Here is a 22,211-nt window from a genome sequence, read left to right as displayed (position 1 = left end):
AGAGATGAGAAGCATCAATCATCAGTTTCTCGTTGCGCATTGCGACTTCTTAGTTGTTCATTGATTGCTTTCTCACATGTGCCTTGACCGTGGGCCTTCAGCAGACCGAGTAACCCCTTGCTGGAGCCAGCGACCTTGGGTCCAAGCTGGCGAGCTCTTGGCTCAAGCCAGATGAGCCCGCGCGCGACCTCGGAGACTCGAACCTGGGTACTTCCGCATCCCAGTCCGACGCTCTATCCACTGCGCCACCGCCTGGTCAGGCGAGGTGGGTATTTTTTAAACATTTTTTATTTACTGATATTAGAGAGAAAGGAAGGGAGAAACATTGATTTGTTGCTCCACTTATTTATGCATGCATTGGTTGTTTCTCATAACCTTGGTATATTGGGATGATGCTCTAACCAACTGAGCTACCCAGCCAGAGCCCTGCCAGATGAGTATTATTGTCCCATTTTTCTGAAGAGGAAATAAAGGTCCAGAAACAATTGTTTTCGAAGGCTGCTTCTTTTCACTGGGCCAGCAGGAGGCGCAAGCAGCTGAGCGAGAGGCGTCGCGAAACCCGAACCCCGCCCCGGCCCTGCCCCTTGGAGGGGACTTGGGCAAGCCGTACTTTCCAGCTCAAAGCGCGACCGGACATCGTGATTGGGCAGGGCGGAAGGATTGGGTGGGGCTTCCCAAGAGGAAAGAGGCCGCTCGTAGGCGTGACACTTCTGGGGCGTGGCCTCAGGCACCGCCCCTTTCCACGGCCCCAAAGAGGACGGCGGCGTGGGGGCGGGGCCAGAGCGCGGCGGCCGATTCCGAGGCGGCTCTCGGGAGCCAGCTGCGGAGCAGCGCTTCGGCGGGGCAAAGAAAGGTACCGGCGACTACGAGGGGAGTCTGGGGCTGGGCCAGGCAGGGCGAAGGGGGCCGCTAGAGACTACAGAGGGCATTAGGGGCCGTGGCCAGCGCTGGGCTTTCTCTCGCGGGCCGGGGCTCTTGCCCCTGCCACCGACCCCGCCTCCGCCTTCCTGTGGCGAAGCCGGCTGTGGCTGGGCGGATTGGCGCCTGCGCTGCTTCCTGCGCCCGGGACCCGGTCACGGTATGGTATGGGGCCCGGGCGGGGGGTCCAGGGGGAAACTGAGTCACCTCTGTGTGGTAGTAGGCCTGTGTGGTACGCACCACTTCCACTGGGCTCCAAGGATGAATCTCCCTTCCTGGCCATGCTTTGGGGTCCCAACCTCCACCGATCTCCGCAGGGGCTGCGCCCCCGCCGCCGCCCTTCCCCAGTGGCTAGGGGTCCCGCCATGGCCCCTAGCAACCTCGACCGGTCCCGAAATGGCTAGGACCAGCTCCAGCCGCCTCCTTCCCCACCCCTCCCCCTCAAGTCCCGAGCCCCCGGGTACTCCCTCCGCTGGCTCTCTGCACAGTGTCAGTTTACACGCCTTATATAGTCCGAGCAGGCTCCAGCCGCGGCCTGCCTGCCAGGACCTGGGGGCGGGGGAGAGGAGCGCCGGCCCCTGACTCACCCCGCCGTCCCAGACTCAAAGCTGGCTTGGGTGGAGGTCGTGCCACTTTAGCTCTCTGGCCCACTCGTGGATGCAAAGAACCTCAAGCATTGATGCGGACTCTTTCCTCACTCTCCCAGTTCCTGGAAGAGGCGAGTTGCCCCTGTCATCCCAAACTGACATCCTCCGGTCAGTAGTCCAGCCACACCTGAAAAGGTGCATGCCTGCCGGTGGCTTGGATGTACTCAGCACTGCCCGTGCCTGCCTAGCACCAACCCAAGACTGGTGTCCCGAGTTGCATCTACCTGCACTACCATGCGGGTTACTCACCTTTCTCTCCTCTCAGGAGCAGACACCATGGATTCCTTCAAGGTTGTGCTGGAGGGACCAGCCCCTTGGGGCTTTCGGCTGCAGGGGGGCAAGGACTTCAATGTTCCCCTCTCCATCTCCCGGGTGAGCCTAGGTTGGGGGAAGGGCTTCCCCAGGAGTCTTTGGGTGCTCAGGTCTCCCGTGGGTGATGGGAAGAGGCTGAGCCAGAGCCAATAGACCAGAAAGTGTCCAGGTCCAGAGGGGATGGGAGCACCTGCCACAAGGACCACTAACTAGGTGGATACTGAGAGAGGATCCTCCACACTTCCCCAGCACTGCAGGGAGTGCCCATTCTGCAGGAGGGGAGGCTGAGGTCTCCAGGAAGTATCTAAGCTGTTTGAGAATAACCAGGACCCAGGCAGGGCACTCTGACTGCAGGATCCCACTACAACTTCATTGCCACCCAGGGAATAACCATTATCCTGTTTTTCCAAATGAGGGAACTCAGGAGAGGTGGTAGGGCTCCTTCCAAAATTCTGTGGCCAACCAGGGATTGGAATTCAGGCTGCTGTTTTTGAGGGTGTGAGGTGTTGTTTCTCGAGCCTATGTGAGGACCTCCATTCCCATCCACTGGTCCCATTCAGGACGCAGTAGCATTTGACCCCAAGTGGGTGTGGAATGGGCTCTGGGACTCTGACTTCAACCCTTGAGAGCCTGCCCTGGTAGGGGTGGAGCTGGGGGCTGGCTCCTCCCTGTGGCAAGGGAATTGCCTTATAAGCCCAAGAATGCAGGCCCACACTGGGATGGTCAACTGGTGGCTAGAGTCTGCAGGGCTGCAAATGGCTGGCGTAGGCCTAGACCCCTGAACTCTATTGATGATGCCTTAGCTGGTGATCACCAGGCCATAGTTCCAGCGGTAGGGTCAGTTATGGGATACAGAGAACAAACTACTTGCCCAGAGTCAGTGAGGCTGGCCCTTGGACTGGTGTCTCTGACTGTGGTCTAGAGGTTATGAGTTATGAGGGGGTGGGGAATTACTGTGCTGAATCCGCCTTTCCAAAGAGACCCACCAGGCACTGCCCAGCTTGAGAGGGTCTGCAAGGCAGAGTCTGTCTGTGGGAGTTGGGCTTGGTGGCCAGGGCAGGGAGGCAGTCACTGTCTTTCCCAGGGACCAGTTTCCCCTTGAAACTGCTCTGCTGGCAGGGCAGCTAAGAGCAGTGGTCCTCCTACCATACACACCCACCTAAGCCTAGCCATCCATGAAAACTTCCCCTTTCATCTTCTCCCTGGGAAAGTGCTGGCTAGTGTAGCAGGAGCCTTAGGCCTTAGCTGGTGTCTGAGTCTTTCTTCATTGGTAGGGATGGGCAACATTGTAGCCTGGAGGATGGACTTTCAGATGTGGCCTGTTGGGGGCACTTTTGGCTTCCTTGTCAGCAGCCCCAGCATGTGGGTGGATCCACCAGCTAAGCCCAGCCTTGGAGTTGGACCTGGGCCCTAGTGGGTGGGTGGGGTGGTTTTTTATGAGCTGGGGCAGCCCTCTCCCTTTCCCCTGACCCCAGCATGGAGGGATGAGGGAGGGGCTAGGTCTGGCTGTGGGCCTAGGCCTGGGAGATGAGGTAACGTCTGGTACTGGGGGGGTTGGGCTGCTCAGTGGAGCCCTCAGGCTGACTCACCCCTCACCCCATGCAGTGTCCAGCCCCCTGGCTTTTTTCCCCTTGGTCCCTCTGGCCTCCTTTTTCCAGCCATCCCCTGCGCCCTTCCTGCCCTCCCAGCTATCCTGCTTTTCTCTCCACCTCTCTGACCACTCCTCTGTCCCTCTTGTACTTCCTGCCTTCCTCCCACTCCTAGGAAGGAAGTTGTCCCAACTCCACACCCCTGGGAGTCAGCTTCTCCTGCCTATCCCAAGACCCCCATCTCAGACCCAGCCCACACCTTCCAAGAACCAGCCCTGTGGGTGGGGAGTGGCTGGCCCAGGTTTCTACTGACTCACTGTGACCTTGAGTAAGTCACTTCCCCTCAAGGGCGTCACTTCCCTATGCCCATTTGTAAGGAGTTGGATTGAACTAAGGTGAGATAGAGGATTCAGGCTCTAAATCCAGCCAGGGTGTGTCAGGTTGTCTTTCCAGGTGATCTGATCTCTGAGCTGGGACTCAGCAGAGGTGACCTGGTATAATGGAGCCTTAGGATCAGGGTACTGGCTCTACCTCTTGCTAGCTGGGCAGCTTGAGGCAAATTACTTAACCTCTCTGTTTTCCCATGTGTAAAATGGATATTATCCCAGACTCAATTCCACAGGGTTGTTGGAGGATTCATTGTCGGTATGTGGCAATATGAGGTACTCAATAAATGTAAGCTGTATGTATAGCAGATGAAGAAGGAGCCACTCAGTGCCTTACCCTTCCAGCCTCCCATGTATGAAGTAGAGCCTTCAAACCCATTTCTTCCTTCTTGCCCCAGTGTTGTCAGTTTCTGCATCTGGTCTCTCTAACCTCTCCTCTCCCTGCTTTAACTCAGTCTGTGCACCCACATGCCTAAGGAGCTTCTGGGGCTTTGGGAAGGCTATACCTCCCAACCCCACCACCCCAGCTGTGAAGTGTGAATCTCCCTTCTAGCACTTTCCTACAGAAGTCTGTTCATTGTTAGACCCTTTGTCAGCTGGCTGGGCAGTCCTGGGAGCTTAGACCCATGAACAGCAGTATGCTTCCTGCCTGAATTGCTGCTGCTGGATCAGAGGGCTGGGAGGACCCAGTGGCATTTGTCAGGGCCTGTTCTATCAGGGACCTGAGAAATAACCATACCCTAGGCCAGGGATTGGGAACCTTTTTGGCTGAGAGAGCCATGAACGCCACATATTTTAAAATGTAATTCCGTGAGCGCCATACAACGACCCGTCTATGTAACTCATTATCCAATAAAAATTTGGTGTTGTCCCAGAGGACAGCTGTGATTGGCTCTAGCCACCTGCACCATGAACGTGAGCAGTAGGAAATGAATGGATTTGTAAACACCACGTTTTTTTTTTTTTTTTTTTTATCTTTTTTTTTTTCCTTTTTTTCTTTATTCATTTTTAAAGAGGAGAGAGAGAGAAGGCGGGAGGAGCTGGAAGCATCAACTCCCATATGTGCCTTGACCAGGCAAGCCCAGGGTTTTGAACCGGCGACCTCAGCATTTCCAGGTCGATGCATTATCCACTGCGCCACCACAGGTCAGGCAGGAAATGAATGGATTTGTAATACATGAGAATGTTTTTTATATATATATATATTTTTTTTTAATATTTTATTTATTGATTTTTTTTTTTTTAGAGAGAGAGGAGTGAGAGAGAGAGACAGAGAGAGAGAGAGAAGGGGGAGGAGCAGGAAGCATCAACTCCCATATGTGCCTTGACCAGGCAAGCCCAAGGCTTCGAACCGGCGACCTCAGTGTTCCAGGTCGACGCTTTATCCCACTGCGCCACCACAGGTCAGGCTTTTTTTTTTTTTTACAGAGACAGAGTGATAGGGAAAGACAGACAGGAACAGAGAGAGATGAGAAGCATCAATCATTAGTTTTTTTGTTGCGACACCTTAGTTCATTGATTGCTTTCTCACATGTGCCTTGACCGTGGGCCTTCAGCAGACCGAGTAACCCCCTAGCTCGAGCCAGCAAACTTGGGTCCAAGCTGGTGAGCTCTGCACAAACCAGATGAGCCCGTGCTCAAGCTGGCGACCTTGGGGTCTCGAACCTGGGTCCTCCACATCCCAGTCCAACGCTCTATCCACTGCGCCACCGCCTGGTCAGGCGAGAATGTTTTATATTTTTAACATTTTTTTTTTTTTTTATTCATTTTTAGAGAAGAGAGAGAGGAGAGAGAGGGAGAGAGAGAGAGAAGGGAGGAGGAGCTGGAAGCATCAACTCCCATATGTGCCTTGACCAGGCAAACCCAGGGTTTTGAACCGGCAACCTCAGTGTTTCCAGGTTGACGCCTTATCCACTGAGCCACCACAGGTCAGAACATTTTTTATTAAAGATTTATCTGCCAGCCAGGTGCAGCCATCAAAAGAGCCATATCTGGCTCGCTAGCCATAGGTTCCCAACCCCTGCCCTAGGCCTTCAAACTGCTAATGGCACCTCTTAACCTCAAGGTCTAGTCCTGATTCCTTTCCCTGGTCTTCGAGGCCTTCATAAGTGGACTCTTACCCTCTGGGCAGCACATATCACTGCAATCACCAAGGCCCACCACTTCCTAGAAGTCATCCCTGATGATCTTAGCTCACACTGGTGTTAGCCATTCCTTCCACCCTGCTATTATCTCTCACTTGCCACAATAACCTGGGATCTCCAACCAGAGCCCAGAGGACTGGGGAGAGGGTGAGTGGCAATTGAAGGCTTGGGTGACACTCGTTTAGAGCCATGAAGCCACAGCTGACACTGAGGGCCCCTTTCAGGCAGGCATTATTCACTGGGAACCTGGAGATGATGGAACATATTCCTGGCTCTCCAGGGTTCCTGGCAGATCCCTGGAGGTGGCCCCAGCATAGGGCACTGTGAGTGTAAGAGGTCAGTGGGAGCACCCAAAGGATCGGGGAGGAGCTTGCCACATGTATAAGCCAGAGGGCATATCTGGTGGATAGAACAGCCTGGGCAAGAGGCTAATTGGGGCTGAGAAACTTGGGGTTTGCCCTGAGAGTGGCTGCTTGTTGACATCATGGCAGTTTCTGGACTGTGGGGAGGGTCATGGAGATCAGGAACTAAATAAGCTGGGTGATTGGAGTGATTGTGAAGCTCAGGTGAGTCCTGCCCCTCCCAGACTGCTTTAGTATCCAGCAGCTGGCCAGAACATGCTTAATAAAGATGCCTCTGGGTTCTGGAAGTGAGGCTGCTTAGGCAGGCTGACGACTGTTGGCCTCAGTTTGGTGTATAGTCTTGCATCCTGGTGGCCCCCCACTCTACACAGCTCACTCCTGGAGGCAAAGCTGCACTGGCTGGGGTGGCTGTTGGTGACTGGGTGCTGAGTATTGATGGCGAGAATGCTGGAGGCCTCATGCACATTGAAGCTCAGAACAAGATCCGAGCCTGTGGGGAGCGCCTCAGCTTGGGTCTCAGCAGGTATGCGGGCTCTGGCCCACCTAACTGGTGGAGTGCCCTTGGGCCAGGCCCTCTGTCATCCCTTCCTGTTTTCCTCCAGGGCCCAGCCGGCTCAGAGCAAACCGCAGAAGGTAGGCAATGGAGCCGGGTCATCTGGGTGGCAGTGGGGCAGAACTGGACTCCCTTCACAGCCACGGTGGTTCTGCTACCCCTGTCTAGGAGTAAAGGGTGGAAGTCAGAGCCCGGGAAAGTATGAGGCACTGGGATCTGGGTTGGGGCTGCTGCACGGTCAGACCACACACGTCTGCTTGCCTGTCCACAGTGCCTTTGTGGGCCTATGCTGCTGACTGAGCTCACGTGCTGAAATCATTGCTCCCAAATGGGCCCCTTGAAACCCGAGTCATCCTTCCCCCAAAGCCTCATCCAGATGTGTAGGGGTAGGGCTGGAGCATGGCTGTCCTCTCTGCACCAGAGGGGGCACCCCTCTCCCCAGCTCTGGCCCAGGCTTCTCCCCTGCCCCTGCTGGGCTCTGTCTCCGCCCAGGCCACGGCCCCTGCAGCGGACCCCCCGCGGTACACCTTTGCACCCAGCGCTTCCCTCAACAAGACAGCGCGACCCTTTGGGGCGCCCCCACCCGCTGACAGCAGCCCGCAGCAAAATGGGTATGTTGGTCCTGCCCGCCCACCGCCCACGCTATGTCTACCAGCTGCTGTTCTGTCTGCTCTGCACCCCAGCCCTGCTGGCACTGTGCGTCAATGACCCCTGGCAGCAGGGGCAGGGCTGCAGGTTCAGGGCTCCTAGAGCCCTAGAGTGTTGCAGTTCCTGCCCTGGCACTGCCCTCCTGGGAAGTCCCAGCCAGTCAGGAGAAGCCCAGGCCCTACATCACCAGTCCCCGAAGGTGGGGTGGGTGTGATGTTGAGCCCACTGAGCCCTAGACACTCAGTGCAGCCTCACCCCTGGCCACGCTGACCCCTTGCCATCTTTCTTCCCATGTGTCTGTCCCCTTTTTCCTTTATCTGTCCCATCTGTCTATTTCCTTCACAGGTGCAGACCCCTGACAAGTCAGTGAGCTCCCTCTGCTTGTCCCTCTCTTCCTTCCTGTTTGCATTCTGGGAGGTGGCCCCTCCCCACCCTGGCTCCCTCACCCTGATTGCCCTCCTTCCCCCTCTCACTTATCTACCTCCTCATCCACCAAGCAGGGTCCTGGCCTTGCCCTTCCCCACTATCCCATCACCATAGCCCCCGTGTATGGATTCCAGGGAGGGGCTGCCCCACTACCCACCCCTAACATGAGGTTCTGAGCCACACCCTCCCCACAGACAGCTGCTCAGACCTCTGGTCCCAGATGCCAGCAAACAGCGGCTAGTGGAGGACACAGAGGACTGGCGGCCGCGACCTGGGACAGGCCAGTCCCGTTCCTTCCGCATCCTTGCCCACCTCACAGGCACCGAGTTCAGTAAGTGGCAGGCCAGGGAAGGGCAGACTCTGTTCCTGGCCTCTGGCCTGGGCCTGGAATCAGCCAGAGCTCAGATCTGGGATGGCCTCCTGTCCTCTCTTGGTCAAAGCCTGTTTCTGCCTTCTCAGTGCAAGACCCGGATGAGGAGCACCTGAAGAAGTCAAGGTAAAAGGACAGGCCCCAGCCCCTCTTTCTCATCTCCTGCCTCTCCCATTCCAGCAGCCGTCCTGTGTCTGCTCCTGTGGGTCCCAGCCAGAGTTCACCATTCTCGTTTCTTCTTTCCTCCCCTCCTTCCTCCCTTCTTCCCTTCCTTCCTTTCTTCTCTCCTTCCTTCTACTTCCTCCTCCTCCTCTCTCTGCCCCTCAGGGAAAAGTATGTCCTGGAGCTACAGAGCCCACGCTACACCCGCCTCCGGGACTGGCACCACCAGCGCTCTGCCCACGTGTTCAACGTGCAGTCATAGACCTGTGCTGGCCAGCCAGCTGTTCTCTCTGCCTTTCTCTTTCTCCTGCCGAGGGTACCCTTGGTACCTCCAGCTTTTGCCCATCTGACCCACCCCTTTTCTGCCCTTGGACTGTGCCTCCTGCTGGCCTGGTCCTGACCGCCCGCCTGGCACAGGGCCTGGTTTTGCCTGCTACTGCCTTCCCTCTTTGCCCTCTGGTACTGCTGACTGCCAGGTCTGTGCTGGCTTGGGAATGGAAATAAACACTCTCGGTCCTGTTTTCTCTGCCTCTATCTTCTGTCTTTGTGAGCTTGCTTTGTGTTTGGGTGTGGGGTATTAGGTGGTTTAGACCCAGTGTGGGCCCTGCCAGTCTAGGTCTCAGCAGGAGGTGGTATCTGACAAGGGGAGATACCTCCTTCAGGGCCCTACCATCAGAGCTGGATCTCGGGGATGAGGGAGTCCCAAGGGCTGTTCCAGAAGCAAGAACTCTGCTCCACCCCCAGACCTGTATAACAGATGAGCTTGCTAGAAGCTGGCTTGGAGCTGCCTTACCCACCCCTCCCACAGTGGGACCTGGAGTCCAGCCCAGCAGCTCTCATGCACCCAGGCATCTCCCATGGGACCTACAAGACCAGGTTGGGGGGGGGGGGGTCTTGTTAGGAGACCCAGCGGTGCAGTGCCTTGAATGGCAGATCTTGCAGCCAGGTGCCCAGGACAGGAGCCCCAGTCCCAGCTTCAGCTACACCCCAGGAACCCTGGCCTGGTGAGAGAGGGGAGGTTGGGTCTGGGGAAGGGTGGGTAGCCTCCAGGGATATGGGGGTGGTGGGTTCTTCCAAGCTGCACTGGGCTCTATTCCCTGTTTTTGTGGGTCTCTCAGCACCCCCCCCGGAGCCACTTTCCTTGGCCCTGGCAGGCCCTACCATACCCAGCCCCACCAGCCGCCCACCCTGGGCTGTGGACCCTGTCTTTGCTGAGCGCTATGCCCCGGATAAGACAAGCACGGTGATGACCCGGCACAGCCAGCCTGCCACACCCACACCGCTGCAGAACCGCACCTCCATCGTGCAGGCGGCTGCCGGAGGAGGCACAGGAGGGGGCAGTGGCAGCAATGGCAAGACTCCTGTGTGCCACCAGTGCCACAAGGTCATTCGGTGGGTAGCCATTTTTCTTTCCTACCCTGGCCTTCCCTTCCTGTCGCCGGGTTCTGGTGTCTTTCTGACTGCTGCTCCTGCATCTGTCTCCCCACTCACTTTAGCTGCCGCTGCACAAGGATAAGGATTCAGTTCCCACTTGGAATGGTGGTAGGGACCTGGTCTGGGTCCTTAGATTCTTAATCTTGCCTCACTTGTCCCCCCACATCAGCCTTTAGCAGTGATTTCCCTGTAAAGTGGAGAAAGTGCCAGCAACACATCAGAGCTACACCTGTACACGAGCTGCTCAGGCACAGGGCCTCCCCTCCCAGCCCCACTACCTGTCTCCCTCCTGCTTGCTCAGTGTGCCTCTGCTCTCAGCAGACATGCCACGGGCTCCTGCTTATCTGTGCTGCTCCCTGGGGCCCAACAGGGTCACAGATCCCCTACCCCCCTGAGTCAATGTCCCAGATTCTAGAGGCTTCCTAGTTCCTAGCTCTGTCCTTGCTCTTGACTCCTGTCAACTCTGACACCATATAGGACATGCCCATTTATCTGGGACCTGTGGGCCCCTCCCCAAGCCAGACAGGGCAGGCAAGCAGGACAGGGTGGGCACCAGGGTTGGCTCAGGTTATCCACTGGTCTTCAGAACTCGGGGGCATTCTGGGCCTCCTGCCCTCCAGGGCCCCGGTTCCTTGGGTTCATCACATTGGACCCAAGTCAGTAGCCTGCCCAGTGTAACCCTGCTTCCTGTGAGAGCACTGCACTACTCCTTCATCCGTCAAAGCCACTCAGCTTCATTACTGTCACTGTGTGACCAGAGGCAAGTTACCTCTCAAGTCTGTTTTCTTCCTTTGGGAAATGGGGAGAATGAACTTTCCCCTCGAGGCTTCATAATAGGTATTCAATAAACCCTCTTGGCTCAGGCCAGGAACTCCTGCCTCGTTTGCATATACTCCCTCTCACTGCCCTCGCCTCTCCCTCAGGGGCCGCTACCTGGTGGCACTGGGCCATGCATACCACCCCGAGGAGTTTGTGTGCAGCCAGTGTGAGACGGTCCTGGAAGAGGGCGGCTTCTTCGAGGAGAAGGGTGCCATCTTCTGTCCACCCTGCTATGACATGCGTTATGCACCCAGCTGTGCCAAGTGCAAGAAAAAGATCACAGGCGTGAGTGGGGTCGGTGGGTGGGTGGGCGAGTCTGTCTGCCCATCAGCATCAAAGGGCTCTCCCTTTGTGAGTCCTTTAAGGGGCTGCTCTATTGTTCTCACTTTGCATTAGCCAGGATCCTCTTAACAGTGTGATCAGAATTCTACTCAAAAGAGCTTGAATAGGAATGTATTGGCTCAAATAATTGTTAAGCCCAAGGGGTACAAACTCCAGGCCTAGTTATGGCAAGTCCCAAGGTCATCAAGACTCTACTACTTGCCTCTGTTTTCACTTTTGGCTTCATTCCCAGCTTGCTGTTCCCTGAGCCACAGCGGCTCCAGGTTACTGCTCCCCAGCGTAGTGCTGCAGAGTGAACGAGAGCTTCACTTCTGGGCCAGGTGATGCATCAAGAGCACTAGTGCTGCTGCTCACCAACCTGGCTTGCATCACATGTCCACCTCTGACCCGAGCCCGGTGTCTCTGATTGGCATGGCCTGGGCGATGCCCACCCTGGAGCAAGAGTTGGCTGAGAGTAAGGGAGAACTGGTTCCCCAAAGAAGTGCAGTAAGTGCGGGTCAGGTTCAAACAGTGGTGGCTGCTGTGCCAATGGCATTGCATTAACTGGTGACAGAAAACCCCACTGCAGAGATTTAAGCACAAGGTGTTCTACTTCAATCATAAGACTTCCAGGCCTGGAACAGTAGCTGAAGGATGCCTTTAAGGCTTTTCTTGGATTTTTGCTCCAAAATCCTTAGCTTATAGACCTTTGTTTCCAAGCTTATCCTATCATGGTTGCCAGATGACTTTGCAAGTCCCCGGCCTTAATTCTTGCTGCAGAGAGGAAGGAGGCAGAAGGGGCAAATGGTATTCTTTTAATGAGGTTTTGTCTTTTTTTTTTTTTAAGGTTTTATTCCTTTTTTTGGACAGAGGAATAGATAGGGACAAACAGGAAGGGAGAGAGATGAGAAGCACCAATTCTTTGTTGTGGCACCTCAGTTGTTTAGTGATTGCTTTCTCATATGTATCTTGACCAAGGGACTGCAGCAGAGTGAATGACCCCTTACTCAAGCCAGCAACCTTGGGCTTCAAGCTAGCGACCATGGGGTCATGTCTGTGATCCCATGCTCAAGCTAGTGAGCCCACGCTCAGTTTGGTAACCTTAGGGTTTCCAATCTCGTTCCTCTGCGTCCCAATCCAACACTCTATCCATTGCACCACCACCTAGTCAGGCTTTTTTTTTTTTAAGATTTTTTTTTTTTTTTTTTTTTTTACAGAGGCAGAGTCAGAGAGAAGGATAGATAGGGACAGACAGACAGGAACAGAGAGATGAGAAGTATCAATCATCAGTTTTTCGTTGCAACACCTTAGTTGTTCATTGATTGCTTTCTCATATGCTCCTTGACCGTGGGGCTACAGCAGACTGAGTAACCCCTTGCTTAAGCCAGCACTTGGGTCCAAGCTGGTGAGCTTTGCTCAAACCAGATGAGCCTGCGCTCAAGCTGGCGACCTCAGGGTCTCAAACCTGGGTCCTCCGCATCCCAGTCCAATGCTCTATCCATTGCACCACTGCCTGATCAGTCTTATTTTTAAGATTTTATTTTCCCAGAGAGAGGAGAGAGGGTGTGGGGATGAGAAGTATCATTTCATAGTTGCTTCACTTTAGTTGTTCATTGATTACTTATCATATGTTCCTTGACAGGGCAAGCCCAGGGTTTTGAACTGGTGACCTCAGCATTCCAGTAGTTGACGCTCTATCCACTACACCACCAAAGGCCAGGCAAGGTTTTGCCTTTAACTAAGGAAAAAAAACCACCTGACCAGGTGATGGCGCAGTGGATAGACCGTCAGACTGGGATGTGGAAGACCCAGGTTTGAGACCCCGAGGTCGCCAGCTTGAGCGCAGGCTTATCTGGTTTAAGCAAAAGCTCACCAGCTTGAGCCCAAGGTCGCTGGCTCAAGCAAGGGGTTACTCGGTCTGTTGTAGCCCCCCAGTCAAGGCACATATGAAAAAGCAATCAATGAATAACTAAGGTGTTGCAACGTGCAACGAAAAACTAATGATAGATGCTTCTCATCTCTCCATTTCTGTCTGTCTGCCCCTGTCTATCCCTCTCTCTTGTCTCTTTAAAAAACAACAAACAAACCAGGAACATGCATCTTTACTCAGTGGTTAGAGCTGTTGTTGCCCTCTGAGCACCTGGGCCAAGGGGCAAACCCATAGAGAGGAAACCAAAAGAAAAGGGAGTTAGTGGACAGTCTTTTAAAAGACAGATCCACAGTATCTGTACCCCTAATGTATGAGAGAAATGAAGCTTCTGCAAGATGAGCTTGAAAGACACAGGACTATTGAGTACAAAGCCAGAGAAGTTCAGACTCAAAACTTGTGATTCAAAATCCTCATCCACTGAGGCTCCACATGCAGCACAGCCTGGCCAGGTTTCCTGCAGCACAGCTGAGCTCCTGTCGGAGCTGACTTGGGACTTAGGTCAGCGCATGTTATGGCTAGGAGTGGTGGCAATCTGCCTTTCTCCATTCGTTCTCTCTGTTAAATATAGGCCATATACCCCATGCTGGGGACACCTTATGGAGAAACAAGTGTATGTCCTGTCTCCAGGAGTTCATACTGGGGAGGGGAATGGCAAAGGTGTTGGGTTGAGGGCAGAGCCAGGCAAACGGATGCAGAAGAGGCAGAGATGACAAGCTAAGAGGGTTACTGTTGCACATGTATGGAAACTAAAGTCCAGAGAGGGATAAAGACTGCCCAGGGCTGCACACAGAGGGAGGACCAAGCTGGAAACAGCCTCAGGCCCGGTTGACTCCAGCTTGGGCTCTTCTTGTCACTGATACTTCTTGTTTTTGGATCTAGAGACAGAGCTGCCAGATGTAGACAGAGTTCTATGGTGATGCTCTTATCAGTCAGGATTACCTTGACCGCAGATGGTAGAAAACTGAAAATGATGGCAACTTATTTTCCAACCTGGAAAGTCCAGAGGTGGGTGGTCTGGGACTTGTGGATGGTTCTAGGCTCCTGTATCTTGTTGCTCAGCCATTCTCAGCACAGGCTTGCTTACCATTTACCATCCATGGTTTTTGGGCCTCAACCAAAATCTCCACATTCCTGCCAGCAAGAAGTTGGAAGGGGAGGAAGGCCCATGGCAACCATCATGACAAGATGCTGCCACCCAGTCCTCTACTTCCATCCTGTTGGCCAGAACTGAGTCATAGGACCTCACTGAGCTATAAGAGAGGCTGGGAAACATAGTCTGTTTTGGGCAGCCATGTGTCCAGCAAAAAGTGGAGGATCCATCATTAGACGGGAGAATGGACGTTCTTTTTTTTCATTTTAGAAAGGAGAGAGAGAGGAGAGAGAAAGAGAGAAGGGGGGAGGAGCAGGAAGCATCAACTCCCATATGTGCCTTGACCAGGCAAACCCAGGGTTTCGAACTGGCGACCTCAGCATTTCCAGGTCAACGCTTTATCCAATGCGCCACCACAGGTCAGGCCAGAATGGACGTTCTTATAGTTTCATCATTACAGGAACAGTTCGTGTGCGGCATTTCCTATGTGTAGGCGTCCAGCTTCGCAATCATACTACGAACTCAGTTTGGTTATTCCCTTAGAGGTGAGAGAATTTTGCTGAAGATCACAGGCATTTCCCCGCCAGCCTAGGCCACACCTTACTGGACTCTTCTAGAAGAATGGGTTGGATCCTAGGAACTCCTTCCTACACCTCGGGGCCCTGCTGTTCTGCCTGCGTTACCCTGCACTCTTGTCCTGCCCTCCCAACACCCCAGTGCCTTGGCAGGTTTGTCACCCAAGCCACAGATAAGGGGCTCAGGCTCAGGACTGGCTGGCTCCTGGGTCCTGGAGCAGTCTCTGATGCCCTGGCACAGAGCAGTTCCACAGAGTGACCCTGTGGCCTCAGCTTCCCCTCTTGCAGGCATTCCAGGGCCTGACTGACCGTAGGGTGCACCCTCCCCCTTGAAGTGGGAATGGAAGGCTGACCTGCCCACCTTGCTGTGGGCTCTGTGCCCTACCCATGCCCAGCACAGAGACTGCCTGTGTTCAGAACTGGAGAGCTGGGAGAGATGCAGGGCAGTCAGACTGTCAGCAGAGTTGGAAGGAAGCTCTGGAGGTGGGGGGACATATTGGGACCCCATGCTCTCTGGCTCACCGCTTACCACCAGCCCCTCTCCCTGGGAATCCAGCTCTAGGTGTTTCCCCTCTCCTCAGCCCCTCTGTATACAGGCCCTCCTCTGGCAGGAGTGCACCTGATCACTCTCTACCTCGTCCCTTCTCATCTGGGACTCAAATATTTCCATCCTGTTGCCCACCCTTCCTGCCAGGCCAGGCCCCGCATGGTAGATTCACTTACCCCCAGGCCTTTAATATCATGTCTTCTCTGGGGTGAGCATGGGCTGGGACCAGGGCTGTTTGGTTCATACTTTACATTGCATACATACAGAAGTGGTCAGTAAACACTTCTTCTTTTAATTAAAAAGCTTAAGTTTATTGTGTTGATATGTTTTTTTGGGTTTTTGTTTGTTTGTTTGTTTTGAAGCTGGAAAAGGGGAGACAGTCAGACAGACTCCCGCATGCGCCCTACCGGGATCCACCCAGCATGCCCACCAGGGGCAACGCTCTGCCCACCAGGGGGTGATACTCTGCCCCTCCGGGGTGTCGCTCTGTTGCAACCAGAGCCACTCTAGCGCCTGGGGCAGAGGCCAAGGAGCCATCCCCAGCGCCCGGGCCATCTTTGCTCCAATAGAGCCTTGGCTACGGGAGGGGAAGAGAGAGACAGAGAGGAAGGGGGGGGGGTGGAGAAGCAAATGGGCACTTCTCCTATGTGCCCTGGCCGGGAATCGAACCCGGGTCCCCTGCACGCCAGGCCGATGCTCTACCGCTGAGCCAACCGGCCAGGGCAGATATGGTATTTTTTTAAGTATTTTATTTTATTTTATTTTTATTCATTTTAGAGAGGAAAGGGAGAGAGAGGAGAGACAGAAGGGGGGGAGGAGCTGGAAGCATCAACTCCCATATGTGCCTTGACCAGGCAAGCCCAGGGTTTCGAACCGGTGACCTCAGCATTTCCAGGTCAACGCTTTATCCACTGCGCCACCACAGGTCAGGCTTATTTTATTTTTATTTATTTACTTTTTTACGAGAAAGACAGTGAGTCAGAGAGAGGGCTAGACAGGGACAGACAGGAACAGAGAGATGAGAAGTATCAATCATTAGTTTTTCATTGCACATTGCAACACCTTAGTTGTTCATTGATTGCTTTCTCATATGTGCCTTGACTGCGGGCCTTCAGCAGACCGAGTAACCCTTTGCTCGAGCCAGTGGCCTTGGGTTCAAGCTGGTGGGATTTTGCTCAAACCAGATGAGCCTGCGCTCAAGCTGGCGACCTCGGGGTCTCGAACCTGGGTCCTCTGCGTCCCAGTCTGACGCTCTATCCACTGCGCCACCGCCCTTGATATGTTTTTTTTTTTGCATTTTTTTTTTGCATTTTTCTGAAGCTGGAAACAGGGAGAGACAGTCAGACAGACTCCCGCATGCGCCCGACCGGGATCCACCCGGCACGCCCACCAGGGGGCGACGCTCTGCCCACCAGGGGGCGATGCTCTGCCCATCCTGGGCGTCGCCATGTTGCGACCCTCCTGGGTGTCGCCATGTTGCGACCAGAGCCACTCTAGCGCCTGGGGTGGAGGCCACAGAGCCATCCCCAGCACCCGGGCCATCTTTGCTCCAATGGAGCCTTGGCTGCGGGAGGGGAAGAGAGAGACAGAGAGGAAGGCGCGGCGGAGGGGTGGAGAAGCAAATGGGCGCTTCTCCTATGTGCCCTGGCCGGGAATCGAACCCGGGTCCTCCGCACGCTAGGCCGACGCTCTACCGCTGAGCCAACCGGCCAGGGCTTGATATGGTTTTAAGTGGTCAGTAAACACTTGAAGGACTGGATGGAAGTGGCCTCCAAGTTGAACTTAAAACTTGTAGAAATTAGCCTGACAAGGTGGTGGAGCAGTGGATAGAGCGTTAGATTGGGATGCAGAGAACCCAGGTTCGAGACCCCGAGGTTGCCAGCTTGAGCGCAGGCTCATCTGGCTTGAGCAAAAAGCTCACCAGCTTGGACCCAAGGTCGCTGGCTTGAGCAGGGGTTACTCAATCTGCTGAAGGCCCAGAGTCAAGGCACATATGAGAAAGCAACCAATGAACAACTAAGGTATAACGAAAAACTGATGGTTGATGCTTCTCATCTCTCTTCATTCCTGTTTGTCTATCCCTATCTATCCCTCTCTCTGACTCTCTCTGTAAAAAAAAGAAAAAAGAAAAACAAACAAACTTGTAGGAATTAGCTTGGAAAAGGACCAGAGACAGTGCTTGTGTCACAAGGCAGCACCCAGGAAGGTGTGAGATGAGGTGGTCAAGAACTATGTTAGGACTTTGGAGCTGGGGGCTGGTGAGGTCAGCTGTTCCTCAGCAAGCCTCCTTGGGCAGTTGGAGACCACTCGAGAGGTAGGACTGTGGCTGCTGGAGTTGGGAGAGTCGGACAGATTTAGGGAAGTAGGGGGTAAAATAGACATTACTGCCTGACCTGTGGTGGCACAGTGGATTAAAGCATCAACCTGGAACTCTGAGGTTGCTGGTTCAAAACCCTGGGCTTTCCTGGTCAAGGCACATACAAAAAGAATCTCTAATGTTCCTCCCCACCCCACGCCTTTCTCGTTATTGATTTGAGAGAGAGAGATGCAGTAGGAGCAGAAAGTATCAACTCAGTAGTTGCTTCTCGTGACATAGATGTTGTAGAAGTCATAGATGGGCCATCAAAGCTGGATGATGCCCACACTTAGATCTAGCTTGGTCCACATTCTTCCATTTTAAAATGAATGGCCCGTATTTAAAAATCAAATTTCAGCCTGACCTGTGGTGGCGCAGTGTATAAAGCGTCGACCTGGAAATGCTGAGGTCGCCGGTTCAAAACCCTGGGTTTGCCTGGTCAAGGCACATATGGGAGTTGATGCTTCCAGCTCCTCCCCCACTTCTCTGTCTCTCCTCTCTCTCTCTGTCTCTCCCTTTCCTCTCTAAAATGAATAAATAAAAAATTTAAAAAAAATCAAATTTCAAGCCCTGGCCGGTTGGCTCAGTGGTATAGCATTGGCCTGGCGTGCGGAAGTCCCAGGTTCGATTCCCGGCCAGGGCACACAGGAGAGGCGCCCATCTGCCTGTCCACCCCTCCCCCTCTCCTTCCTCTGTCTCTCTCTTCCCCTCCCGCAGCCAAGGCTCCGTTGGAGCAAAAGATGGCCTGGGCTCTGGGGATGGCTCCTTGGCCTCTGCCCTAGGCGCTAGAGTGGCTCTGGTCGACAGAGCAACGCCCCGGATGGGCAGAGCATCGCCCCCTGGTGGGTGTGCCGGGTGGATCCCGGTCAGGCGCATGCAGGAGTCTGTCTGACTGCCTCCCTGTTTCCAGCTTCAGAAAAATACAAAAAAAAAAATTCAAATTTCAGCCCTGGCCAGTGGCTCAGTAGATAAAGTGTTGGCCTGTTGTATGGATGTCCCTGGTTCAATTCCCAGTCAGGGCACACAGAGAACTGATCATCTGTATCAATCCCCACCCCCACCCCTCTTCTCTCCCTGTTCCCTTCCCCAACCAGTGGTTTGATTGGTTCAAGTGTGGCCCTGAGTGCTGAGGATAGCTCTGTTGGAGTGCATCAGCATCAGGTGCTAAAAATAGCTCAGTATCAAGCATCAGCCCTAGACAGGGTTGCTGGGTAGATCCCAGTTGTTGCGCATGCAGGAATCTGTCTCTCTCTTCCCCCTCTCACCTAAAAATAATGATAAAATAAAAATCAAATTTTACTTTAGCCCTGGCTGAATAGCTCAGCTAATTAGAACATCGTCCTAAAGCACAGAGTTTGCCAGATCAATCCCAGGTCAGGGCACATACAGGAACAGATTGATATTTCTGTCTCCCTCTCCCTTTATCTAAAATTAATGAAATAGATATGAAATAAATAAATCGATAAATAAAGATGAAATTTCACTTTAACACATAGATTTTAACATGAGCCTTACGGGCATTCCAGAATGAACTGGTCAGCACTGCCCCTACAGGCAGTACAGGTACTCCCCCCCCCTGCCCACAACATAGTCCCCACCATGCCCATGTGTGCCCCTCGTCCCTGACAGACAGTGGCTATGGAATTCCCAGCTTCAAATGTGGGGTCATCCTTGCAACAACCTTGCCAAGGCTGGAGCTAGGTTCCCAGTTCACAAAGGAAGGAACCAAGGGTTGAGGAAAATCTTGACAGCCAAGTCACCCAGCGAAGAAGCAAGGCTCAATCCACAGATCTGGCCCCTCTCACTCTATACTGCCTGCCACTCCACACTAGAATGCTGCTGTCGTGGTTGGCTGGAGGGTCCTGGGGCTGTCCCACTGTGAGCCTCTGTTTCCCCCTCAACTCGCAGCACTTGTTGGTCGCCCCCAGGGCCAGGCTCTGGTGGCATACCCTCCTGGACCTTCCATTTGAGTAGAAAGGAGCAGAGAGAGGCAGGTGATAAGCAACAGAGGTAGTGGGCAAATTACCTGGTAGTACCTTAGTAAGAAAAATGTGCCCTGGCTGGAGAGCTCAGAGTATTGTCCCAAAGCACAAAGGTTGCCGGTTTAATCCCCAGTCAGGGCACATATAGAGATAGATGTTTCTGTCTCTCTCACTCTCCCTTTCTCTCTTGCTAAAATCAATAAATAAACATTTTATGAAAATTAAAAGAAAAACATGAACAAAAAAAAAGCACAGTTACAGGTTTTGTGGAGGTGACTTTTTTTTTAATCTTTCCATTGATTTGAGAGAAGCATTGACTCATTTCACTTGTGCCATTTGTGCACTCATTGATGGCTTCTTTTATGTGCCCTGACCTGGGGTTGAACCTGTGACCTCTGGCATGCTGGGTTAATGCTTGATTCACTGATCACATGGCTAGGGCCTGGAGGTGACATTGGAGCAGAAACTTGAAGGAGGTGAGGGCTGAGCCTTGCAGATATCAGGGGCAGAGGGGACAGCTGGTGTGAAGCCCCAAGATAGTGTGCCTGGTCCGTTGACCACAAGCAAGAGACCATGTAGGAGAAGCAGAGGGACAGGCTGGATATGTGGATTCGAGGCAGGGATTCAAGCAGAAAGGATGCGGCCCAAAATAGGTTGACGTCAGTCTGTAGGAGCAAGGGGAAGAACTTGAAGTCTGGTTTTATGGGGTCACCCAGGCCGGAGACGTCTGAGGCTCACAGCCTGCATCAGGGAGACTGAGAAGTGGTCAGAACCTGGATACATTTTCAGTGGACCCAACAGGATTTTCTGGTGGACCTGATACAGGGTATGAGATAGGAGGGGAATTTGGCCTCTGCAGGTAGAAAGTTAGAGTTGCTAAAAGTGGAGATGGGAGCCTGACCAGGCTCTGGCGCAGTGGATAGAGCGTCAGACTGGGATGCAGAGGACCCAGGTTTGAGACCCTGAGGTCGGCAGCTTGAGCGCGGGCTCATCTGGTTTGAGCAAAAGCTCACCAGCTTGGACCCAAGGTCACTGGCTTGAGCAAGGGGTTGCTCGGTCTGCTGAAAGCCTGCAAGTCAAGGCACATGTGAGAAAGCAATCAATGAACAAGTAAGGTGTTGCAACAAAAAACTGATGATTGATGCTTCTCATCTCTCTCTGTTTCTGTCTGTCTTTCCCTCTCTCTGTCCCTGTAAAAAAAAAAAAAAATGGAGATGGGGAAGCTGTGGGAGGAGCAGGTTTGGGGTGCAGATTGGGAGCTGAGCATTAGACCAAGTCTAGGGCATCATGGACATCACCATGAGCACTCAAGGTTGGAGACAGGTGGGAGCGTCGGTGTGCAAATGTAATGTTTACTGGGGGAAGTGGGCCCAAGGCCAGTTTCCCTGTGTCCCACGCTCTGGACAGGAGTAGGGCAGAGCTGCCAGGTGACTGTCATCTCCTCCCAGGAAATCATGCATGCCCTGAAGATGACCTGGCACGTGCATTGCTTCACCTGTGCAGCCTGCAAGACACCCATTCGGAACAGGGCCTTCTATATGGAAGAAGGGGCACCGTACTGCGAGCGAGGTAAGCTGTAAGGAGCAGGGCCAGGCAAGGGGTACAGCCAAAGCAGGGGAGAGCCCAGCTCCTTCCTCCCTGCCTCCATTCCTCCTAGATTATGAGAAGATGTTTGGTACAAAATGCCGAGGTTGTGACTTCAAGATCGATGCTGGGGACCGCTTCCTGGAGGCCCTGGGCTTCAGCTGGCATGACACATGCTTTGTGTGCGCAGTGAGTGCCCCCTCCAACTCAAGTTCCACCCCCAGAACCCTGTGTTCTTCGCTAGCCCCCTCTCTACCTGCCTCTGGGATTCATGAGAGATTGGGAAGGGGTCTCTCCTAATAACCCCAAACCCAAATGACTGGACCTTGGCTGTCCCCAGATATGTCAAATCAACCTGGAAGGAAAGACTTTCTACTCCAAGAAGGACAAGCCCCTTTGCAAGAGCCACGCCTTCTCCCACGTGTGAGCCCTTCCAGCCCACTGCTGCCTTGCCCTGCCCTGCCAGAGGGTTCACTGATTCTGGAGTCATCCCACCAGATTTCTGGATAGGGCTGGCACAGGTCACCCTGCCCCTGACCCCTGGCCCGAGCCTGGGGGTCCTTGGGCCCTGCCTCACTCCCATTCTTCCCCCCACCCCCTGCACCACCATCGCACACGGTGCTGGCCACACCAGCTCCTCTTCACACCCAGTGCCACAATAAACCTGTATCCAACTGTGTGCTGTGTGTGATTTCCCCTACGCATCAGGAATGGTGGGGTTTGAGGCACATAGCAAGGCAGAGATTAAGCTGTTTCTTCTAGGGCTGACCATCCTGGTGTGGTCCTTTTGATAGGGACAAGGACTCTTGGACAGCAGGAGAGGAAGGGGGATCCCATGTGCTGGGCCCAGACTCCCACAGAAGTAGAGGGAGCCTGGTTTGGCCTGGTGTCAAAGGAGTTGAGATGGATCTACAGAGATGGGACCCAGAGTTTCCACCTGCCATCCTTCTGCTGGAGAGCTGAGGCAGAGAACAGTGGGGTGGGAGAAAGTTGTGCCAGGCCCTGGGAGGTTGTAGCGTCAAGCTGAGAAGCTGGCATTGCCTCTTGAGGGCAGAG

At 53.8% G+C, this 22,211-nt stretch overlaps 1 protein-coding gene across 12 annotated transcripts; it reads left to right on the top strand.

Moving 5' to 3' along the window:
• Positions 1–771: 771 nt before the first annotated feature.
• On the top strand, positions 772–21,824 carry PDLIM7 (PDZ and LIM domain 7). 12 transcript variants are annotated; one of them, XM_066272346.1, is made up of 14 exons: positions 772–853; positions 1,831–1,937; positions 6,730–6,881; positions 6,961–6,991; positions 7,404–7,522; positions 7,905–7,925; positions 8,180–8,316; positions 8,445–8,481; positions 9,460–9,521; positions 9,636–9,909; positions 10,875–11,055; positions 21,020–21,140; positions 21,229–21,344; positions 21,496–21,824. In XM_066272346.1, the coding sequence occupies exons 2-14, from the start codon at positions 1,842–1,844 to the stop codon at positions 21,580–21,582; spliced, it is 1,434 nt and encodes a 477-aa protein (XP_066128443.1). In that variant the 5' UTR covers positions 772–853; positions 1,831–1,841; the 3' UTR covers positions 21,583–21,824. The 12 variants fall into 12 exon arrangements, with proteins under 12 accessions (XP_066128443.1, XP_066128442.1, XP_066128448.1 ...); XM_066272345.1 differs by having other exon boundaries at positions 787–1,078; XM_066272343.1 differs by lacking the exon at positions 772–853 and adding an exon at positions 1,523–1,673 and having other exon boundaries at positions 9,672–9,909.
• The last annotated feature ends 387 nt before the right edge of the window (positions 21,825–22,211 follow it).

This window comes from Saccopteryx bilineata, chromosome 4 (assembly GCF_036850765.1).
Source record: "Saccopteryx bilineata isolate mSacBil1 chromosome 4, mSacBil1_pri_phased_curated, whole genome shotgun sequence".
Classification (NCBI taxonomy): Eukaryota; Metazoa; Chordata; class Mammalia; order Chiroptera; family Emballonuridae; genus Saccopteryx; species Saccopteryx bilineata.
The sequence above is the reverse complement of the archived record's forward strand: the minus strand, read 5'-3'. Positions and strand labels throughout refer to the sequence as shown.